At 36.1% G+C, this 24924-nt stretch overlaps 1 protein-coding gene across 3 annotated transcripts in view; it reads left to right on the forward strand.

Moving 5' to 3' along the window:
• CTNNA3 (catenin alpha 3) overlaps window positions 1–24924 on the forward strand; it is a 1784170-nt gene that overhangs the window by 1093026 nt on the left and 666220 nt on the right. For all 3 annotated transcript variants that reach the window (XM_078434311.2, XM_078434309.2, XM_078434310.2), the window contains one exon: window positions 12461–12553. In XM_078434311.2, the coding sequence (XP_078290437.1) occupies window positions 12461–12553 (93 nt within the window). The remainder of the gene's footprint in view (window positions 1–12460; window positions 12554–24924) is intronic.

Genomic DNA, 24924 nt, shown 5'->3' on the forward strand with positions numbered 1-24924 from the left:
TAGCAGGAATAGCTAAGATCAAACATATAATAGCTCATATGCTTGCCAAATTTACTGGGACCCAAATCTTTGATTTTATTTCCTCCTATATCACGTTGTTTAGCTACACTTCACTACTTTTTATTATGTAATTTTTTAAAGTTTATTGAGAGAGAGAGAGAGAGAGAGCACGTGTGAGCAGGGGAGGGGCAGAGAGAGAGGGAGAGAGAATCCTAAGCAGACTCCACACTGTCAGCGGAGAGCCTGTTGCAGGGCTCAATCCCACAAACTGTGAGATCATGACTTGAGATGAAACCGAGTTGAAGGCTCAACTGATTGAGCCACCCGGACACCCCTATGTAATTTATTTTTTTAATGTTTTTTAATTAATTTTTTGAGGTGGGGAAGGGCAGAGATAGAGGGAGACACAGATCCAAAGCAGGCTCCAGGCTCTGAGCAAAGAGCCCCACATAGGGCTCGAACCCACGAGCTGTGAGATCATGATCTGAGCCAAAGTTGGATGCTCAACTGACTAAGCCACCCGGGCACCACTGTACCCCTATGTAATTTAAATCCAGAACCTTATCTAAGGAGCCCTCACAGGACTTGGGGAACCCAAGGATGAGGGAATATGGAAATCATAGTGTTTAATAGTAGTATACTGATTTGCATATTTTGTTGGGTCCTTCATAGACACATACACAGTCATGCTTACTCTACTCCCCTTCCTCCATACATATGTACACACACACATTCCCTTGCACATACTGTATTCTTTTAATTTGTCTTACCCACTATGGGTCATTTACGTTGAGAGATAAGAGTCTTTCTCCAGGATTACAATTCTAGTAATTTAAAGATTGTTTGCCTATTTCCTTCAAAGTTAAAATGTTATCACAAGCAGATACCTACAAGGAAAAAAAAATAGTTGCATAAGTTATTGTTCTGATATCTTCGAGAATGAAAGCTGTCAGAGGATTGATTGCCGACTGTCACTCTATTAAGATATTCCTTCTTTCATGAAAGTAAGGAGTGTATCTAGGTGTCGCTGTCTTGATTAGTTAGGGAATCAGGTGGTCTTTGCTGTCTCATCCATATCCACAAAGTTTATACAATATGATTCAATTAAATTTGCAGTGTATAACAACTTCTGTTTCCATGATAGCATTTGAATTGAGTAATATGCACAAAAAAAGTATTGGTTCAGAATTAAACTAACTGAAAACTTTATATTGGCTTTAGCACATTTTATCTGTCTTTAAGAAAATCAGTTCTCATTCTGCCACTTGAGATGTCAGGTCACTGGTCATAAAATTACTTTGAAATTTGATGTTGATTTCAATGATAGTGAAGGCCATGATAGTACTTTTCAACATCTGCCCTTTACACACTGACCCTATTAATAAGGACTTGCTGTGCCTGCATGCTTCGTATTTATGCTTGACCCTCAGCACACAACAAAGTATATCACCAGTTTAGGAAACAACACTTGATCTTGTCTTTAATTTATAGTTTAGATTTGCATTGTGTCTATGGTAGTTAAATAGATTTTATTTGATGCTGTATATTATATCATATTCACTTGACAGGTGGCACATACTTTTATCCCTTGGGTGACGATTCTGAGGTGAATAATAGCTTAATTCAGAGAGGGACCTTGAGGAAACGTCTAGCTGGTTTAACCATCATAATTTACATTGTATATCAATATAGTGTATGTGTATTCGTATACAGTTATATATTGTTCCAAAATAAAAGATGAGAAATGTGTTTGGTAAAATGGGACCCTTAGAGCAGTATACATTGCAGACCTCAATTTGGGCTCTGGAACATATACTTCAAATGATTTGTTAGAAGTAGCACTTTAACAGCCAAAACTGTTTAAGTTGTGTGTGTGTGCATGTATTTGTGTGTGTGTGTGTGAGTGTTTTCATCTCATTCATTTCTTTTGTGATGGCACATACTGACACAATGTATTAATGCTTGTTTTTTAAACAACATTGACATATGTCCACTTAGACAAATAAAGATTTTCATCTTTAATGACTCATTGGAGAAGAATAAGAAGTTTGGATGCAAATTTGCATAGAGTTGGAGAATGTAGGTAAAATAAAAAAATATATTATAATCCCTTATCACTAGAAGCATCACCTTGAATCTGCTGCTGACAGACTAACAAACACACAGACACACCCCCCCCCCCCCACACACACACACCATCCATAGGATACCTTTAGCATTCTAAGCCAAGAGAATTTTTATTCATTATTAAGGTCTCTTTTAGGTGGTCTGAATTTGTCATTGGCAATGGGCTTTGATTCATTTAATATTTGCCATTATATTAAATAAACATGAGATAAATACAATGCCTGGTTTTTCTATTTGAATTATCAACCATATTTGTGAAACATCATTTTAAATATAGCAGCATGTGAAGTCATAAACACTATTTTTTATCTAGTAGCACTGAGTCATTATATCCGTATTTTATGGAAAACCTACTTTTAAATAGCTTTGGATCCTCAGGTTTTGCATTAAGTGTCATGATTAATATGATCTCCTGATTGATATTAAAAGTTCAAATATAGGTATAGAAATTTTATATTCTCTTCAAAATAAAATTATTTGGTTTTTTTGCTTGTAAAAATGATTCATTCTCATTATAAAAACTCAAACTATAAATTTTTACGAGTGTGAAGAAGGAAAGTTGAAGTTATCTTGAGTCTTACTTTTCAGAGTTAACCATAATTTTCCATTTTGGTGAATGACATTTTAGATATCACACTTTCTCATACACACCCCCCCCCCCCCCCACACACACACTCATCATCTTTAATAAATGAGATTATGTTATATATTCTGTTTTCCTTGTCGTTGGCATGTTTCCAAATCTTTTATTGTTCTTAATTAGATAACTATATAGTGAAAAAAAGATACTTGGAAAAATTTCAGTCACTATAGAAACATAGAGTTAAAATGGAGTGCTCTCTTCATTGCAATAGTAAGATCACTTCTTTTCCCATATACGATTCATGTTAATAGTTGGGGTTCATCACTGTATACTTTATATTCTGCATTTATAAATAATTGGAATAGAAAATTTTATGTAAATAGGAACATATCTTCTACAATTTTTTTTTACTTAAATTATATATTTGAGATATTTTATGTTAGCAGAAAGTTCTTTTTTTACTTTTTTTACAGAATCATTGTATTACATAATTTAATTTATTCTTCATTGATGAATATTTAGATTCCTTTTCCACTTTTACAAGAAGTTGTATGTTTGCTGTATGTTTGCTTATATACACAAGTATTTCTGAAGGATGGCTTCCATTAAATTGAATTACTGTAGTTTTGCAAATTTTAAATTTTCATAGATGAGGTGATGCTGCCTTCTAAAAAGTTGGCCATCTACCCTTTGATTACTTCTCTATACCTTCAGCAATACTGGAAAATATCAAGCTTTATAATTATTGGTAATATGACAAGGAAGAATGTCATTTTCTTGTTTTAGTTGTATTCCCTGATTATAGATCAAAAAGTATATTGGGAATCTTTTAATGTATTTATTAGTAATTATATTTCATATGTGAAATGTCTGGTTAAATATTTTGTCCATTTTTTTAATGCCCCCTTTCCTCATTGATGTTTGGGAATTATTTATGCCTTAGGGGTACCAATCTTGTTTGGGTTATAAAATCCTATACCAAATACTTTTGTTTATCTTTTGCATTTTGATTTTATAGGTTTTCATTATTTTCAAATTAAAAAAAAATATGCAGTCATATATGCCAATCATTTTGCATACATTGAACTCCCCCCCAACCTCCCACCAAGTAGTAGTCAATTGGGTCATTACCATTATTTTTTCCCATTGCTCTGAAAAACACTAAATTTCTGTGTGTTTTAATTAGTCACTATACTTTCCTTTATTCTTTTTTGTTTTTGTAAATCATCTTTGCTACTCTTTCACATATTCTTCCAGATGTACATTAAAATTAAACTAAGCTCCATTTAGATCTATTAAATTAGTACACAAATTTAGGGAGAGTTGACATTTCATTTTACAATGTTGAGCATTCTCATTCAGGAATATGTAATTTCTTCCCATTTATCCAGTTGTTCTTTTATGTCATTAAGTAAGATTTAATACGTGGACACATATGCATACCACAGTATGCACATATGCATGTATATGATATGGTTGTACTATTTCTTGATAGGTATATACACCATGAAATGTATAACTTTACTTGCTACTATGACAGCCATTGGGTTACTAAGACTTTTATTTTGATGCTAGCTGATGTATAGAAAAGTAATACATGTTATTATTCATCCTGCGTTAAGACATGAATACTGAATACTCAGTAGTGATAACAGCTTTTCAGTTATCTTGCATTCTTTAGGTAGGCAATTTTGTCACCCTCTGTACAATATTTTAGCTATCAGTTATTTTTTATGTTCATTTACATTGACTAGAACCATCAGTAAAATATTGATTAACCTCCGTAGCAGTGGAAATACTTACCTTAATTTTGACTTTTGAGCACGGTATTTGCTGTAAATTTCTGGAATTTGTTTTATGTTAAGAATGATTCTTTCTAGGAGCACCTGGGTGGCTCAGTCGGTTGAGCATCCGACTTTGGCTCAGGTCATGATCTTGTGGTCCGTGAGTTCGAGCCCCGTGTCGGGCTCTGTGCTGACAGCTCAGAGCCTGGAGCCTGTTTCAGATTCTGTATCTCCCTCTCTCTCTGACCCTCCCCCATTCATGCTCTGTCTCTCTCTGTCTCAAAAATAAATAAACGGTAAAAAAAATTTAAAAAAAAAAGAATGATTCTTTCTAGTCATAGCTCACTAAAGATTTTTTGTTTCTTTAGATTTATTTCGCATTAATAAGAATAGGCATAAAACTATCATCAAATGCTTTTCCAAAATTTGTTGAAATATAGTTAAACAAGGGATTTTATAGTTAGATTTCCCAATTATGAGCTACTGTTTTATTCCTAGGGTAAGAACATTGCCTTGTTGTATAATTATTGTTTTTGTACACAGCTAGATTTAAGTTGCTAATATTTTATTTAGAGATTGCCTGATAGCTCTGTCCCCTGTCTAATCCCTATCTAATTTTGTTATCATGTTACATAATCACTAAAAGACAATTGTTGAAATGGGAGGGGGCTTACAAAACAAATAACTAATCTGTCCCTCATCTCTCAGATGGAAACCAAAGGCAAGTAAATTGTCACACTAAGTACAGTAATTCAGAGACAGGATTGTGTAAGTAAAGATTCAGAGTTTGGGAGGTGGCTTGAGATGCAAAGTCTGAGGGAATAGGAAGTTCCTTGATAATAATTTGCTTTCTTGAAACGCCCTGAATGTACTTGCTTCTCTGAGCTCCACTACTTCTAGCTTCCTATTGTACTTAGAAACTAGAGGTTTATTTTCTCTTTCATGTGTCCCTTAAATCGATTATATTTCCTGAGATTGGCTTTCACTGTCTTTGATTTCCCTGGCAGTTCCTGGCCCACATAAAAGGTGCATACTCAACATTTGTTACTTGATTACAATTGTCCCCTGCATCTTGCCATGAGCTTCTCTAGCACAATTCTATTCCTGGAACACTCTAAAAACTTGTAATTCATGCTCAGTTCTTGTTACCACAAAGAGCATCAGGGCAGCAGTGTTTCACCAGGAGAAATAGAAAAGCTGGCTTGTCGAGCCAGAAGTCACTATCCAAGCCAACACTGGGACATCACAGACTCCCTCCTGCATGGCTCAGGCTCAGTCCAGCCTCTGAGCCAGGCTCGTCTGGAAACAAAGCATTCATTACATTATGTTCTGCAGGAGACCCGAAGCTCCTGGGTTTGTTGATGGCAGTTTTCGTGCCTCTTCCCATCTGCCATACACTCCAGCATTTGGCAGCCGGCTTGGGCCCTTTGAACAATTAGTTTACTTGATTAGAAATAAATAAATTAAAAGCAAAGTTGGGAGCTATTCGGGTGTTTCCAGTTCGATATCTTAAGTGAAAGTAAAACTTGAAAGAAACTGCCCCCCGAGCTTTGTTAAGTATGATGACCAGACTACAAGAAAAGTGTGTTACTTTTCTTTGAAGTCCAATTGTCTAAGCCTTTATGGAATATTGAAAATGAATTTCAATGAGAGATTTTATTCCCCTTTCTTGCTTGTCCTGAATTTTTGCTACCGTTTCCTTCTACTAAGCTCCATTTTGCATTCTCTCTTTGGGAATGACATGTACTTAAGCATATTAATTTGTGCATTCATGCATGTATTCATTCGCCAAAGAACTATTATTGTTTGGCTATCATGTATCAGGCACTAGGAACTGAGGGCCCAATGATGAGCAAACACAGGTAAGGACTCTGTACTTACACAGCAGAGGAAATGATCACAAATGAAATAATCTCTTCAGTGAATGTGTAATCACAAACTGAGACTCATGCTGTGAAAGGAAAAAAAAACCTGACTTGGGCAGAGGAAAGTCTCCAGGGTGGGTGGGAGATGTGGTATCGGTGAAAACTGATTACTTTGGTAATCTGTTGGTTTAATGGCTTACTTCTGAGCAGAGATCTGATAGACATCAGTTAAGCAGGTATAAGGGGTATAAGGGTGACGGTGAAAAAGAAGGGGAGTGTATTTCAGGCTAAAGAAAATGGCATGTGCAAGTGTCCTGTGGCAGAGGAAGTATGGATATCTGAAAGTAAGTTTAATATCTGAAACAAAGATAGAAAAAGAACTCTTAAGCATGGTGAGGGTGGGGAGCAAGAAAAGATGATTCAGGAGGTGTTTGAGAGGTGAAATAAAAAGAAATGGAGGGGTGCCTGGGTGGCTCAGTCGGTTAAGCGGCCGACTTCAGCTCAGGTCATGATCTCGCAGTCCGTGAGTTCGAGCCCCGCGTCGGGCTCTGTGCTGACAGCTCAGAGCCTGGAGCCTGTTTCAGATTCTGTGTCTCCCTCTCTCTGACCCTCCCCCGTTCATGCTCTGTCTCTCTCTGTCTCAAAAATAAATAAACGTTAAAAAAAAATAAAAAAAAAAATGGATAGATATGGGAATGAGAGGGTGAGTATTGTTCAGGTAGTCTCTAGTTCTCTGCTTTGAGTCGTAAAACACACAAGACCACCTCACCACCTACACAGTTCTCTGACCACACTAGGCTAGTTTGACCATCAACATTCCACTCCAACACTCTAAGAATGGTCCTCCATGTGGCTGAATCAAGGACAATTTCAGGGGTAACTTACTTGACCTGTCAGTATTTAATATTTGAGATCACCTCCTTGAAACTTTCTCTTCTCCCAGCCTCTATGACCTCAGAGTACTGTACGTAAGCTTCTCTATCCCTGACCACTTTTTCTAAGACTTATGGTAGGGTTATCTTCTTCTATTAGCCTAATAAATATTGATGTCTCAGATACTTTTCTAAGAATATTTACTCCCTGCACAATCACATCCTATTACCATTGATATGCCAGTGACTCTAAAATTTTGTCTCTGAAATTCTCTGTCTTGAAAGTGTTTACACAGGAGTTGCATGACCATCTGACAGAGAGGAAACTGAAGGAAAATGAGACAGTTACCTTTATTGCCCACAGATTGCTAGAATACACAGTGACATGATATTACAATTAGCTATGTGAACTACATACAAACAGTGCACATGTGGCAATGGAAATCTCATCAAACATCAAAGTTTGCTTCATGTTCTTGGGAAATCATATCACAGATAAATACCTGTGTGAGGACTCCATAGTGACAGACTGAATGTTGTGTGATGAACAGCTGTCCAAACAGCGAGCTTGTTCATAGCAACAATAGCATTTCAGTTGTCTAAGCTGACTTCGAGAACAACTAGTACTGCTAGACTTCAAATAAAACTTGATTAGAATGTTCAAATATAGCACGCTCTGTTATATAGTACTTTTAAAATATAGTCCTTTACCAGATCAGAACAAAGTAATGATGAAAAGTAGAGGTGAGCCTACAGATGGTAGACTGATTTGAAAAGTCCCTGAGAATACTTCAAATCCCCAGATATCTTCTTTATAGCTGTCCTCAGCTTTACCATCAATGAGTCATTCTTTTGGGTCAAGCATGGCCATCTCCCTGACCTTGATGGGAAAGCAAGGGATAGAACGAGCCTGACTGGCAGGGTTCTACAGATTCCAGAGTAGAGAATTTCTGACATAAGACCATAGGTTAGAAAGTGAAGGGTACCCTGTTCTATGCCACGTGAAAGGGTAGAACCAAAAGATGACAGGAACATATAAAATGGTACACAAGGAGTACTTGGGTGGCTCAGTCAGTTAAGTGTCTGATTTCAGCTCAGGTCATGAATCTCACAGTTCGTGCGTTTGAGCCCCACGTCGGGGTCTGTGCTGATAGCAGAGAGCCTGCTTTGGATCCTCTGTCTCCCTTTCTCTGTGCCCCTCCCCTGCATACTCTCTCTCTGTCTCTGTCTCTGTCTCTCTCTCAAAATAAACAAACATTAAAAAAAAAAATTAAAAGGAAATTGGTATACAAAACTTGAATTAGGAACAGGAAGAGGAGAACAAATGTCAGCAGGATGAGAACAAATATTAATTAGTTGAAGAATCATCTGATCAGGCTTTGTTTTCTACAACTCAACTTTTTTTTTTTTTTTTTTTTTTTTTAACAAACCTGATAGGCAGTACATTTAGTCAAGTTTAAAGGGTCTAGAATGGACATGAATCATAGCATCATAGAGGGCAGAAGGACTTGTGAGCAGGAGAAATGGTCACATGAAAGTTGCTGATTTAAAAAAAAAAATTAAAAAAATCACTCCCTCACTCCCCTCTCAGTAACATGACATGTCGCTGTTGAAAGGTTTTCAAATTTATTTTTACAGTTATTAAATACAGTGCCAGTAATGATTTTAATGATACAGTTAAATTTTTTATAAAAATGAAAGAATATTGTGTCCTGGCCTTTTTTTTTTTTTTTTTTAAGAAATGTGAATTTACCTGAGTGCCTTTGGTCCCATGTTTTAGGATAAAACTAGACTAGATAGACTCTGATTTTCATGGGCCTGGCTAAAAATGTAGTACAATATCAGTAAAAAGTCTGGTCAATCATTTCAATGCAGGAACCTTTGTCAATACTTTTAATTCAGGGTGGCACAAAAGAGCACACACATATTTAGTTAATAGTCTTGTCATTGGATGGTTTATGTTTCTTCTCCCAGTTTGATTTTGTTTTCCTTATCTATACAGTAGAGGATTAGAGAATGGGATCAGAAATCACAAGCTGTTGACCTATGAACTTAAGCCAACAGACAGTTTGGTGAAGGCAGTGTTGTTATTGTTGGTAGTGGGGTTTTTGTTTGTTTTTGTTTTTTGTTTAATTCCATCTTGTTTTCATGAGATCTAATGCCTTTAGGGATTATGCCTTTAGGGAGGGCATACACACTCACCTATTCCTGGGGACCTACAAACCCACCAACCACTGAGTTACATCAAGATTTTATACTCATATTTCCTGCATGAATCATGAAAACGTTTCAGTTTGTGGCTCTCAGATTAGAAATTTTGTCAAATTTGTTTAGGCTCTTAAGGTTTTTATTCTATAAAACCTCTTAAGGGAGTGACTGTTCTTTCCCACCCTCCACTGGTAGAGAGATAGGTGAAATGGAAGGAAATTCATACAAGGTCAAGCGCCTACCTAGTGCTATCAGGCCATCTCCTCACACTCTCTCATTTAATCCTCAAAACACTCCCTGCTATAGGTATTATCATACCCATTTTTCAGGTTACAGAACTAGCTTTAGAGAAATTAACATTTTGCCCATGGTCAAATGCTTATCAGTTGTGGAAATCAAGTTCAAACCCAGATCTGTTTGTCTCTAAAACCTCCTTATGTCCTAATTTCCCTTAGTGGGCAGAAACTTTCTGCAAGGATCTCTTGAATAATGAAGCTTTACACAGACTTTGAAACATTGTCAAAATTAGATATACAAAAGATGTCAGTTGTCCAAATATCTCAAGCTATTATACAAAATATTTTATATGCATGCTGTTTTCTTTGATTAGTGGGAATTTGCCTTCATGCTGTGCTTAGAAACATAACTAGCTTTCTAAAAAGCCACACGGAATTTAGGAATATTCTTAGAAGAAATTTGGCTTTCATTTACACATTGATGTGGCTTTGGAAAATATGTCACAAGTCACTTAGATTAAAAACATAAAGAGATTTTATTTCTATCAGTTAACTTTTTATTTTGTTTTGTTTTGTTACTGAAGACTAGCTATCTCATAAATTCAAATTTGTATAAAATGTCACTAAAATTCCATTTGCCTTATTCTGGAAATAGTACTTGATTATTTAGAAAATTTATCTGACATAAAACAGTTCTTATAAGGAGAATTTCAGGTATGTCTGCATAAAGGAAAACAGAGTGTTAGGATGATCATTAATTGAGTAGGAAACAGTCATACTGTATTTTCAGTTGAGAGTTTGTGAAACTTAAGTCCACTAATATAAACAGAAATTTTGTGTTTAGCATCATTTCCATATTGTGTTAGTCACTGAACTGGATTACAATAAACATGACTAGCAAATTTCTAGCACAAGAATGTCTGATTTTAAAAGAGAGAAAAAGAGAGGCGCCTGGGTGGCTCAGTCGGTTAAGCATCCGACTCTTGGATTGCGCTCAGGTCATGATTTCGCGGTTGAGGGATCAAGCCCTGAGTCAGCCTCACACTGAGCGTGTAGCTTGCTTGGGATTCTCTCTCTCACTCTCTCTCTTTGCCCCTCCACTGCTCTGTCTTTCTCTCTCAAAAATAAATAAATAAACTTAAAAAAATGAAAAAAAGGGAAAGATGATACATTAAAAAATAAAGGAGAAGAGTATATGGGGCATGTTTTTATGATTTTTAAACTTTGGATTAATGAGCATGTATCTGATTTGACTGAAAGATTGAGCCAATAATTTATATATTTAAAGAAAATTTACTTAATACAAACAGTGGTCAAACTTACAGATAGAGATTTTCTTCAGTGCAGTGCAAATTATTATAAGACATGGCAACGTGATTAGATTGCTGAATCGCATTCTCTGTGAGTGGGGCTTGGGGGTTGGGGGAGAGGGGTACCGAAACTACTGCCCTTTTCAAATAATTCACAAATGTGCTAATTGTGTGTCAGATTTGAAAGTTGAAGCACTGTGACCTTCAAGCCAACAAAAGCCCTTTTTAAATAAGCCACTTTCATGTACATTAATAAAGTGAACAATGCCTTTCCCCAGTTAAATAATGTATGGCTGTTATTTCATTATATGTAAATGCAAATCAAGGAATTGTTTCACTATTCATATAGTAAAAGTAATGCTATAAAAAAGGAGACTGGAAATCCACTTAAGTCACATTTTGTGGTGCCCTATAATTGTGATCCAAGGGTGTGTTTCTTGTCTCCTTCCATTGCTTGCAGCTAACATGTGGTTTCTCTGAAACTGAATTCATTTTGGATTGGAGGAATAAATCCTGTAATGTTTTGAAGTATATAGTAACCAACAGAGACATTAGGAAAGTTAGCAAAATGATTAAAAAAAAAAAGCTGTTTCCTTGCAATGATGAAGACAGTGACGTATCTTGTAGATCAGAGAGAACACTGTACATACTCATTTACCTACTAGCAAGAAGAGTGAATAAAAGTAAGGGTCAGAGAAAGGGAAAGGAATCCCATGCTCTTTCCAGTGGCTCTTTCATGGTATAAAGAAAGTAAATATTGGACTTAGGTAAAGGACGTAAAGGTGATTATTTCACTGGAAAAGAGTGCAGGTTTCAAAAGCAATAATGTATAAAGGAATTTAGGTGTTACTAATGCTTGAATTGAATTGATTGCTGGAATGTCAAACAATGAGCATGAAGTTGTAGTGGAAAATCAAGAACAGGAAGAAGAATTTAATTATCTTGTATTTGTCCAGCTTTGTAATATATTTGATGCTGAATAAAACATGAGTAAAGATATAGTCATGCTTAATGCAACTTAAGTATGCATAATAGACCGCAGGGGGATAAAAAAATAATAAAACAATTACAAACTTAAAATAAACCATAATCATGTGAGATTCCAAGAACCTATTAGCATTCAATCCATAAATAAACTTTTTTTTTTTTCCAGTCCTATAGGAAACCATAATAGTTAACATCTTATTATGGGTTAGATGTCGATACCAAGAGACCGGATAGAGTTGAATGATTCACTCACCAGTCTTCCTTTTTGTTTTAAACAATTTTCTCAAGCCCTTTGTTGTTAACTGTTTTAATAGAGTCTCTAGATACTTCCATAAAACAGATAGCAGTGACATTTATGAGGATGCTACTGGTTATCACTGAGACTTTTCAGTGGGTATGTACATGCCCTAACTTATTTAGGATAACAAATGTTTCTACATTTCTTTAATAATGTGAACTAATTTCCATTATTTTGGATTGTATTTAAGGTGGCAAATCTTGCTTGTTCCATGTCAACAAATGAAGATGGGATTAAAATTGTTAAAGTTGCGGCCAATCACCTGGAAACCTTGTGTCCACAGGTATGATGACTAAATTGCTGTCTCTTTCATTACACTAACTATAAAAATTATATATAATGCTTTTGACCATATATATATATATATATATATATATATATATATATATGGAAATATATTAAAATATTTATTTTAAACGCAGAAGATGATTTGTCCTAAGGTCATGGTTTATTCTTTACTTAGAACCTAGTTCTTGTAACATTGTCTCAGGGACCATATCAGAATCTTGTGAGAGAAAAGTATAGTGTGAAATCAAAGCAGAGCTTTGTCCAACAATTTTATTTTAGTCATTATTTATTTTGAAATCTCAGAGTATGAAAGGAACAACTTTTGGGACTCCTGGGTGGCTCAGTGGGTTGAGCATCCAACTTCAGCTCATGTGATGATCTCGCAGTCCATGAGTTCAAGCCCTGCATCAGGCTCTCACAGCCTGGAGCCTGCTTCAAATTCTGTGTCCCTTCTCTTTCTGCCTCTCCCCACTCATGCTCTGTCTCTGTCTCAAAAATAAATAAATGTTGAAAAATGTTTAACTTTTTTTAAAAAGAAAGGAATAACTTCTTTTTATCTTTCATCCAAAGAAGACATGAGTTTGAAAAAAGCCAAGAAATGTTTTTGTGTCTGCAATTCAGAAGTTTTTGTTTGTTTGTTTGTTTACCTTCAAAGCAATGCATTATTATGGAAGTATTTCTAGGGCTAGTGTTTTGAACCATGAATCAGGATACATTGAAAGGCAATCTTAAACACCCTGTCTTAGAATAATCAAGAGATAATACAGATAATTACTTCCGAATAGAGATCACAAATGTTGTAAGGATGTGAACTATAACAATGATTAGAGACTGGATATCTGATGAGATGCTCATTTTTCTAAAAGTAGAGTATGTGTTAAATTCTTGATTTGCCTTGTTGACAATTTCATCTCTAAGAATATTGAGCAAAAGTAAGGGAGACTCTTCCTTCAGGTTTAACGTTGAGTAACAAATAAAAACTGTCTGGAGAAGTGGTGTCCAGAGGACTTGCAACGGAGATCTCGCCACTGATGTCAGTTTTCTGTGAGCTCTCACGAGGAACCAGAGGAGTGTAGCGCGGTCCCTAAAGTGGTTGAATCATTTCTACCCCCCTTAGCAGTCTAGGAGAGTTCACATTGTGGATTATACTTGACGCCGTCACTTTTTAAATTGTCTTGGGGCGCCTGGGTGACTCGGTCAGTCAAGTGACCAACTCTTGATTTGCGCCCAGGTCATGATTTCACAGTTTGTGAGTTCGAACCCCACGTTGGGCTCTGAGCTGACAGTGCAGAGCCCGCTTCAGATCTTCCGTCTCCCTCTCTCACTGCGCCTCCCCTGTTCATACTCTCTCTCTCTTTCTCTCTCAAAATGCATAAACTTAAAAAAATTAAAATGTCTTTTGAATCTGAAGAGTATTAACTGTATCTCATTGGTTTCAATTTATAATTTTCTGATTACTAAATAAAACATCTTTTCACATGTTTGTTAACCATTTGGCTTTCTAATTCTGTGAATAGCCTAAATCTTTTGCTAATTTTTAGTTGGGATGTCTTTTTCTTTTTTGTGGCATTGCTTAGGTTTGTTAAAAATATCCTCTGTTGACTACAGCTTTTCCTTTAACTTTTAAAGTAATATTTTAATCATAGAAAATTTCAAGAACTTTAATGATCCATCTTTTCATTCCTTCAATAGATACATATTGAACACCTACCCTGTATCATGGTTCATTGGTTTGTATCATTGGTTCACATTTTCTTTAAAAAAGGTTGAAGTATCATTATTTAACATTTACATCTTTACTTCATCTAAAATTTATTTTCATATCTAATCTGAGGTAGGGATTTTTTTTTTTTTTACAGTGTTAACCATTGGGCCATTATCATGTATTGAATAGTTGACCCTTTCCCAATTAATGTGAAATGTTATCATTGTTTGTCTCTTTCTCTCTGTCTCTCTCACACACACACTTTTAAAAACATTTCTATTGTTTTATATATATTTGTATACACATACGTATATACTATACATATTTATAATATGTGCATACATACACATGTTTTATATGATGCATTATACAGGTATAATAAATATATATCAAATGTGTACAATTTACTTACTACTATTCCATATGTAAATATAGATTGATAGGTAAATTGAAATACATTTCAGAGCATACAAGCTTCTGGACTCTCTATTATTTTCCACTGGTCTATTTCTTTATCTCTGCAACAGTATTGCAATGTCTTAATTATGTTTTTATACTAAATCTGATATCTCTAGGCAGATTGGCTCACCTCATTTTTCTTGTTGTATTTGGTGGTGTTTTGTTTTGTTTTTAATTATTGCTCTTCTTCTTTTTTACTTGTTCATATAGCTTTCAGGATCAACTTGTCAAGTTCCATGGAAGTATGTTAGAATTTTTATTGAAATTGTTAAAATGTCTTGAATTTTAGATTGTTTTAGGAATAATGACTTTTCGGGATATTGGATTTTTCCATTAATAAATGTTTTATTGATAAATGCTTATTTAAATGTTTTATGTATCTCCATAATCAATCTTTTTTTTATATTGTCCTTCAGGGTTCTTAAGCTTTTTATCATTTATTACAATAAATTCCATGGCTACATGCTGATGGCTTCCAAACTTTTCTCTCTGGGCCAGATCTCTCCCCTAAAGACCACACTCAGATTTAGGATAGCCTTGACATTTCCACTCTGATATCTAGAAGACACTTAAAATAGCCCAAATGGATCTCCTGATTGTTCCATTCCCATCTCATTCTGCTACTTTTTAAATCTTCCTTATTTTAGTTAATGGCATGGTTATTCACCTAGTTGTTCTGGGGAAAAATCTGGAAGTTTTTTTTTTTTTTTCTTCATTCAATAAATACTTATTGAACATGTACTACGTAGTGGGTATTCTTTATGTACCTATAAGGTAAATCATGAAGAAAACAAACAGATAAAAATCCTTGTCTTTGTGAAGTTTACATCTTAATGATATCTGAGGGCTGTTTTTCCCATTGAATCCATTAACTAGTCCTAGCAACTTCACCAAAAATATTTATCTTGAATCTATATACTTTTCTCCATCTTGTCTGTCAGCATCTCATCCTATCCCACTATCACGTCTATCTTGGACCACAGAAATACCATCTCATATGGTTTCCATACTTATATCTCTTTAACCTAGTTTCTATCTAAAAACCAAAATAAATTTTTTTTTTTTTTATTTATTTTTTTTAACGTTTATTTATTTTTGAGACAGAGAGACAGAGCATGAATGGGGGAGGGTCAGAGAGAGAGGGAGACACAGAATCTGAAACAGGCTCCAGGCTCTGAACAGTCAGCACAGAGCCCGACGCGGGGCTCGAACTCACATACCGCGAGATCGTGACCTGAGCCGAAGTCGGACGCTTAACCGACTGAGCCACCCAGGCGCCCCCAAAATAAATTTTAAAGATGTTTATCATAGCAATTGCTTTCTTTAGCTTTTACAGTAAAATGCAAACATTTTTTATGACTTATTCAGACTTTTATAAACTTCCTACTGCCTAACTTGCAGCCCCATGCTGTACTGTTTTCCTTTTCACTCATTAGATCACTGCATATTGGCCTTTCTGTTTCTAGAACACAGTAAGTTCCTTCCCATCAGAGGGAGTTTGCATTTGTTAATTTCCCAGGGCAGTTTTTCTCTTGAGGCCAGCTTCTGTTATGTTCAGTTTGCAAGGACTCACTGAAATACCATCTTCTCAGAGATCAATCTCCCTAAATGGCTTCTCCAGCTATACCCCATTATATCACCATATTTATTTCTTTTAGAGTCTCTATCACAACATGAGATTATATTTTATATTATTTTGTTACTTTTATTGTACACTTTTGACACTCAAACATAAAGTTCATGAAGGCAATGATTTAGTCTTCCTTATTCACTATGTATATTCCCTGTACTTAGCAGAAATGCAACATATATATGCAGCATATAAATATAGAATAATTATTCTATATTTATAGAGGGCAACAAGGCTTTTGGCAACACCTTTTATACTTTTTCTAACAAGATGTGTCTTCTTTTGGCAATATGAAAAAAAATTACAGTATAACTAGAGTTATAGTTACGAAAAAAATAATCCTTAAAACGGGCGATTAATGTATAGTTGCTAACCAACAGTGGGATCTGTACTGGTGGGCTTCAGTGATCTGCTCTTGATTTATTTCATTTCAGTGCTTTCCTAATGATTTGGATAAGACTATAAATTAATATATATCTTAAAATTTATTAAAATTTTAAATTCTTAAAATTTTCAGTTACAAATAAGAATAAAGGGCATATATTAGCTGCATGAATCTAGTAACAAAGAATTTGGATTTCCAGAATTGGACTAAATTTCAGTATCCAGATGAAATGTAATAGATATAAATATTAAACCATATATATGGAACACTATAAAACAAATTATAAAATAGAGAACGGAAGAGTTATAGCTTAGCAGAAATGTACCCTCCAAAAGGCTTAGAGATTTTAGTTGATATTAATCTTAATGTGAATCAACAGTGTGATACAGCTGTCAGAAAAAAAAAAAAACAAAACTATGATTTAACATCTTTTCATCAAAGAATAAGTTCTAAAACTAGGGTGCCTGGGTGGCTCAGTCGGTTAAGCAGCCAACTCTTGATTTTGGCTCAGGCCATGATCTCACAGTTAGCGAGTTTGAGCCCACATCCAGTTCTGTGCTCACAGTGCAGACCCTGCTTCAGATCCTTTACCTCCCTCTCTCTGCACCTCCCTGACTCGTGCTTGTGTGCTCTCTCTCTGTGAAAAATAAATACACGTTAAAAAAATTTAAAAAAGAAAAAGTTCTAAAACATATTCTCAACCTTCTCTGTACTTCAAAATTATTTTTTAAACTGTATGTATTTTAATACAGTACATCTTGAAATTTAGAATTAGTAGTTCTGGAGTGTACCCCAATTGAGAGTGTGTGTGTGTGTGTGTGTGTGTGTGTGTGTGAGTACCCATATGTGTAAGTTCTACTTTTGCAAATCTATTGAAATAAAACATGCACATACATTTAGGTCCACTAATTCGACTTCCAGCAATTTATGGTACAGCTGTATATGTGCACATGCATAAAAGTCTATGAGTAAGGTTTTTATGCAGCTTGACTTACAGTGGCAAAAGCTGGAACCATCCTAATGTCTGTTAGCAGAGAATGTTAAAGCTGTGTAAAGTAGTAAGTCGGCTCAAAGTGTGTTTTGGTATGGAAGATACCCAAGATAAGTGGAAAAGGCAAATTTTAAATGAGTATGTATATTATCCCATTTATGTGGGGGGGGAAAAAAAAGGAGATAGTTTGAGCCATATGTTTGTGTAGTCATAGAAAATTTTTCAAAAAAGTTTCACAAGAATTTTAATAGTAGTTATTTCCAGGAAGTGAGACAGGGACAAAGCACAAAGAGGACAGTTTTACAGTCCATTTCATTTCTTTTACAACTCTTAAGTTAAGCAGAAATAGGTATTTTCTTAATTTCTAAATAAAACCCAACCAATTAAAAATGTTGCTAGATTGATCCAGGAGCGAGGCTGAGAAACACAGGGTCAGGAGCTGCTGATGGGGTAACATTAATTCCTGTTTGTTAAAAATGATTGAGTTCATGCAGGTTTCAGTGAGTTGGCTCATCCTGGCTCTCACTGTGCCTGAAGGGCTACGACGATAATGCTTTGCCCATTGCATATTTAGCAGAGGATCTGAATAGTGACATGACTTGAAACTATGTCATATGAAAAACTCATAAAAACAACAGGGATTATACCAAGGTAAAGGTAAGAAGACTTCAAAAAACATGGTCACTGCCATCAGATCTCTAAAGGCCTATGATGTGAAAGACTTGTTCTGAAGATTCCTCAGGGGCAGAACTACGGCTTATTGAGTAGGAGCTACAAGAATAAAAAATTCCCCTCATCACAAAATGAGAGATGCTCTCTAACAGTGCTATCTTGAAAGGAATTGGACTTTGTTGAGAAGGAGGAATTTGGAGTTTCTCAATGACACAGACATTCAAACACATGGAGAGTGACCATTTGACTAAGCTGTGATAAAGGGAATATAAGCCTTGGGTAAGAAGTTCACCTAGAAGTTTTTTAATTCCCAATCCTGAGATCTTCTAATGGATCTTTTATATAAAGCAGAGAAACGTGATCTGAATGATAGCATTTCTAAAATAGTATAGCTGTTTGAACTCAACCTGTTGGAAGGGTAAAGCTAGTCCATATGGCTTAATAGTTACTCTATTTCAACAAGTGACTTGGAGGGATATTTTAAAAGTAAATATTTTGTATTTGCATATGGCAAAGAAATGAGAAAGACAGAATTCAAGGTTCTAAAATATGTTTGTAATTTGGACTAATGTTTGAAACCTCATAAACTAAAATTTAATAAGGGTAAATATAAAGTCAGGACCTTAGGTTAAATATGTGCACAAGGTGGATAGGAAAAACATCACTTATATCAAAAGCACTGGCACATCAGGAATGAGAGGGGGACATTTGTATCTAGTTCAATGAGTTCAAACACTGGTCCAAAAAAGCGTTTTCATGGTCTATACTGAAATTAGGTCAGTAATAGTTAGCTTTTTTCATAAAGTAAAATTCATTCAACTTTTTATGAGAAATTGATGTACTTTCTACTTGTTTGATATTCATCAAAAGCATTTGATTTATGAACTACTAATGAAAGTAGATAATAGCTTGTTATATGGTTATTCTTCACTTGGAAAAATAAAACTTTCCCAATCCCATGTGGATTACGTTCCTTTCCCCACTACTTAACTTCTTTCAAAAACATTTGTAGCCTGAAGAATCCAGAAAATTAAAAGTACTAATTTAGGTGACTCAACTATATATCAGTAGCATGTCATGGGGGCCATCTTACAGCTTTAAAATGATTATGATACTTAGCTTGTGAAATAGGGGAAATTTCCAGAGTAGCTGGCCTGGGGCTGTCCAGATCTAAAATTCCATGTTGGATTCAGGCCCTGCAATTTAGGGGCTAAGCAAAAGAAGAATGAGTTGTTTTAAGTGTAGTGAACTATTACCTAATCACCAGACATATTTAGTCAAAAGCCAAGAAAGGCTGCACCTTGTCAAAGATGTTAGAAATAGAATTTCATATTGGGGTGGTAGAAGTACTCGTTGTTTTAAGTGTTCTTTTTCTAAAGAAGAATCTTTAATTAATAAAAATATGGTGAAAACCTAGGATATTTTCCCTGTGGTGAATACACTTATATTTAAGTAGGCAGACTCTCACAAGTGCTTAGATTTAACAAAATCAAGTTAAGTTTCTAATCACTGTCATATATGAATCAATATCTAATACAGCTTTGTTATATCTTCTGTTTATGCCTCTCATCAAATGCTATGTTATATGATGACCTGACAGAGCTAAAACAACTTGCAAAGATATCAAGTATATTTTCAGTGATGTACTTGGGGATATATTTTCATACGTTACTTATTATAAATCTATAATTACTGGGGCGCCTGGGTGGCGCAGTCGGTTAAGCGTCCGACTTCAGCCAGGTCACGATCTCGCGGTCCGTGAGTTCGAGCCCCGCGTCAGGCTCTGGGCTGATGGCTCGGAGCCTGGAGCCTGTTTCCGATTCTGTGTCTCCCTCTCTCTCTGCCCCTCCCCCGTTCATGCTCTGTCTCTCTCTGTCCCAAAAATAAAAAAAAAAATTAAAAAAAAAAAAATCTATAATTACTTTCTAAAAGGGTTGTATATTGAGTATGTTAAGGTCAAGTTTGCCCCAGACATAGAAACTTGTGAAGTATAAAACAAACAGAATACCTGGGGGAGACTGTGCTCTGGATATCACCTGCATTCATATTTAAACATGGAAAAGTATAACCTCTATGAGAGGGTAAGAATTTCAGGTCCACTGAGGTATCCTAAAAATAATGCCTGACAAGTAGTAGGTGCTTGGTACGTATTTGTGAAGTGAATGATTACATCTGCACAAACTTATTTTGTGTTATAGACATTGGGAAATAGATACCAAAAGCCCGCATGATTCCTCATCCTTTTTGTTCTCTGGGAGGTATAAAAATTCCCAGTTTCTAACCAAAGTGATAAAATGTCCCCATATGACACTGTCTCCTTGAAGTACACATCTTGTGAAGTGACTGACAATATCTCCCTCTGCATGGACAAGATTATTTTGTTGTAACAGCAGCTTGTTCTGATTACATTATGATGTTACTATATTTTGTATACACCAGTAAGGCTATGGGACTCTCTCTCTCTCTCTCTCTCTTTTGTAAACTGTGTGTGTCAACTGAAGTCTCATGTTTCTTTGACAAAGAGAGAGAGAGCTTGCATGCCTGAATGCACGTAATTGGGAGGGGCAGAGAGAGAGAGTGAGAGAGAGAATCCCAAGCAGGCTCTGTGCTGTCAGCGTGCAGCCCAGTGCAGGCAAGATCCGAACCCAATCGTGAGATCATGACCTGAGCCAAAATCAAGAGTCAGATGCTTAATGGACTGAGCTACCCAGGTGCCCTGGGGTTATGTCTTTCAAATGGAAAAACATATCTTTATGTGTATGGGGGTTTTGTTTGTTTTTGTGATCAAGAAGCTGTCATATCTATGAATTGAAAGCACTTAATTTTCTCAGAATCATGCTCTGGGGAAGCAGATATGTTTTCTTTCATTTTCTATAGATGATGATGATGGATGTTTTGTTTGCAACTAAACAATAGAAGACTCAAATATCAATTTGAAATAATCATATTCTTTAAGAATCCCAGAGTGTACTATCAGTGTTGTGACAGACAGGCTTTTTACAATTATTACTAATTTATTTTTCTCTTAAGAGAATGGCAAAAATACTCTAAGATTTTGGAAACCAAGAGTCATCTAAGACCATAAAAAAGCTAACAGGAAATGATCTTTTTTTTTTTTTTTTTAAGAAGCTGATTGTGATTGAATGGTTGATTCTCAAGACTGTCTCGGGTGATTTCAGACGGGAAGCCTAGGGTCAGTCTCTTCCTGGTGGTGCCATGATATTTATGTGGGGACATTGTGATTGAGTGCAGCTATGAACACAGTTGTTTTCAAGCTGGAAGTTAAGCTCTGTTATTGTACTATCATTGTTCTGCATCCTGTCCCAATTATGCAGTCAGCTACTCCCTTTCACTCACTCCAAGGATCTCTTAACTCAACAAATATTTGCTGATCATCTACCTGGAGAACCCATGAAGCTAGGGTGACCCAGGGGCAAGAAGTGGGGATTTATGGAGTACTCACTAGAGCAATTCTGAGGAATAAGGTCTGGGTTCATCAAGAAAGGGCTTTATCTAAGAAAATCTGAGGCATCATGTCCTAGAACAAGAGACAGAAATTGTGGGAAAGAAGTCAGAAACATTAAATTCAAGTGGGGAGGTGAGTTTGCAAATTAGATAATGACTTAAATGCAAGTAGCCAGGACTAAGTATGATGTAATATGTAGGCAGAGGCAAGAATTTCCAAATTAATCCAGAGACTATGCTGGAACCCTTATTTACACTCATGGTGTGTGCTGTAATAGTAAGCATATTAGCATAAATGCCCTGTGCCACCCTGGGCGTTGTTCTATTTTTAGAGGCAAACAAAGGTGGAGCTTTGCCTACACTGTTTCCAATGAGAAGGGAAAATGTACTATGTAGGTAAAAATGAAGTAGTGTTAGAGAGGAATAGGTTAAAATGCCATGGGAGTTAGAGATTCATGTCAGTTAAGGGATTCAGGGAGGGCTCTCAGAAGAGTGACATAGTCTATAAGCCTTAAACGATAAATATGATTTGGACATTGGGGAAAATATGAAAAGGACAAAGGAGATGGAAAAGCAAGAAAATTTAAAAGTGAGTAACTGAATCTGTGTAAGCTGCATCATCTCCTAGCAGGAAAGCTCCTGGCATTTGGGGTGGAATAATTCTTTGTTGTGTGAGACACAATGGTGGGGATCTACATGCCACAAAATTCAGAATGTAGGGCGTTAAATACACAACCACCACCTCCCAGCTCAGTCTCTGTGATAACCAAAAATGCCTCCACACATTTCCAAATTCCTCCTAGGAGATCCTGCCCCATTTGCAAACAAGTGGGAGGCCATGGCTGTGGAAAAGAAAGAGACTGGATACACATCTGGCAGGACTTGGCCCTTCCTGCCAAGCCAAAGAATTTAGATTTGGAACTTGGTAGAGGATGGCAAGTCATGATAGGTTTTGAGCAGAAGAATGACATTATCACATTCCTGCTTCCGTGGAACTAACCTGGACTGTGTGTGTCAACTGAATGGAAACTGTGATAGGCAGGACTAGTTAAGAGATTATAAAATATTATATACAAAAGTCATAACTTGAATAAGGGACATAGGAATAAAAATTTATAAGATGGGACAAATTGTAAATAGACTAAATAAATTGACCAGAAAGTGAAAACACATTAGCTTACAGTAATGATGGAGGCAACAGAGGACAAATTTGGAGGTTTAGTCTGGCACCTGGAAAGATGGTGGTTCTATTAGAAGAAACTGGAAATACAATGAAAGAGGAGTCACCTGAGGACAGAATTAATATATTTAAAGCACTATTGAAATATTAAGGCAATGCTTTAAATATATTTGAGTTACTCTCAACATAAAGTTTAGATTATAGCAAACACGTTCAAAACTTGAGATATAATAGCGAGATATGGCGGCCATTCATATAGAGGTGATGGTTGGAACTGTTTCATGTAGGACAAGTTTGCTAAAGGGCAAGAGAAAATTAAAGGGTCAAAGGCAGAACCTTAAGAAAATACATCTAGGAGAGAAGAGGAGAAACCTAAGAGAGAACAATCATCAAAGTAAGAAGAAAGTCAGGAATGTGTGGGTTGGTGGAAGCCTAGCAAGTGGAACCTGTCAGCCTGGTGGTCAGCAATGCCACATGCTCCAGAGAGGTCCAGGGGGATGAGAACTGGCAAGTGTCAAGTGGAGTCAGAAGTTAGGAAGTCAGTGGTGATCTTCACAAAAGAGGTTCTGGTGGCATCCTGGCGAAGGAGGAGAGAGTGGGGCCTAGACTGTGAGTTGAAAAGAAACTTAGTTGTAGAAAAGAAAGACACTGGGGGCCCCCACTTCACAGACTTTTACCACAGAATCTTACCATACTTTTTACTACCAGTCATTTTTCAATATTGCTTTTCATCTCCAGAATCTATGCTGTTATGTAAGTTTTTAAGCAATTTAGCAGAGTTCTCTAACATATGTTTTTTGTTTTGTTTTTTTTTTTTTTCAGTTAGGTCAGGCTCATGAAGCTAAATATTAATAGAACTTATTGCAGATTTTTTGATAAGTAATAAATAGGCTATCCTGAATTTGCAGATGATTAGCACATACATGAATCTTAAACACATGGATTTTAAAAAAAGAGAGATTTAGGACTTTAGATATCACTATGCAATTCAGAAAGTAATATTAGTGCTGAAAAATATTTGGTTGGTCACACTACTTTTAAATGTCATTTTATTTTTTTTTTTATTTTTTTTTTCAACGTTTATTTTATTTTTTGGGACAGAGAAAGACAGAGCATGAACGGGGGAGGGACAGAGAGAGAGGGAGACACAGAATCGGAAACAGGCTCCAGGCTCTGAGCCATCAGCCCAGAGCCTGACGCGGGGCTCGAACTCACGGACCGTGAGATCGTGACCTGGCTGAAGTCGGACGCTTAACCGACTGCGCCACCCAGGCGCCCCTAAATGTCATTTTAAATGTGAGTCTAAATTGAAATATCTGTCAGTACCAGGATATTTAACCAAATGGAGAATATCTGTGACTGTTTCTTTCAAGAACTTTGCCTTGAGGATTAAATGAAAAATACCTGTAACCAGATATCCTGAAAGCTTCTGTACCCTGTCATAACAACCTCACTGACCAAAGCACGTTATACAAATCTAAGCAATCATTTATCCCGTTCTTGTGCTATGATCAAGGTTCCAACCAGAGTTCTGTAACTAAAAGCACTGAGCTCTCATTTTATGTGTTGTAAATGACATTTCCACTGACCCTTATATTCCAATTTAGTTTCAAAGGGGGAATTTCTGCATTCTTTTCAAAGGGAGATCGTTCCAATTCCAGATCCACACTGAACCAGAAGCTTGGTACTGGCAGTTGACTCCCAGTCTCTTGGAATATAAGCTTGGTAGGGCAATGACTGGGGAGTCAATTTTAAAAGAGCAATGGTCGGGGCAGGGCAGTGCACATGGGTAGCTCAGTCATTTAAGCATCTGACTTTGGCTCAAGTCATGATCTCACTGTTCATGAGTTTGAGCTCCACATCAGGCTCTGTGCTGACA

This window comes from Panthera onca, chromosome D2, assembly GCF_046562875.1.
Source record: "Panthera onca isolate mPanOnc1 chromosome D2, mPanOnc1 haplotype 2, whole genome shotgun sequence".
NCBI lineage: Eukaryota > Metazoa > Chordata > Mammalia > Carnivora > Felidae > Panthera > Panthera onca.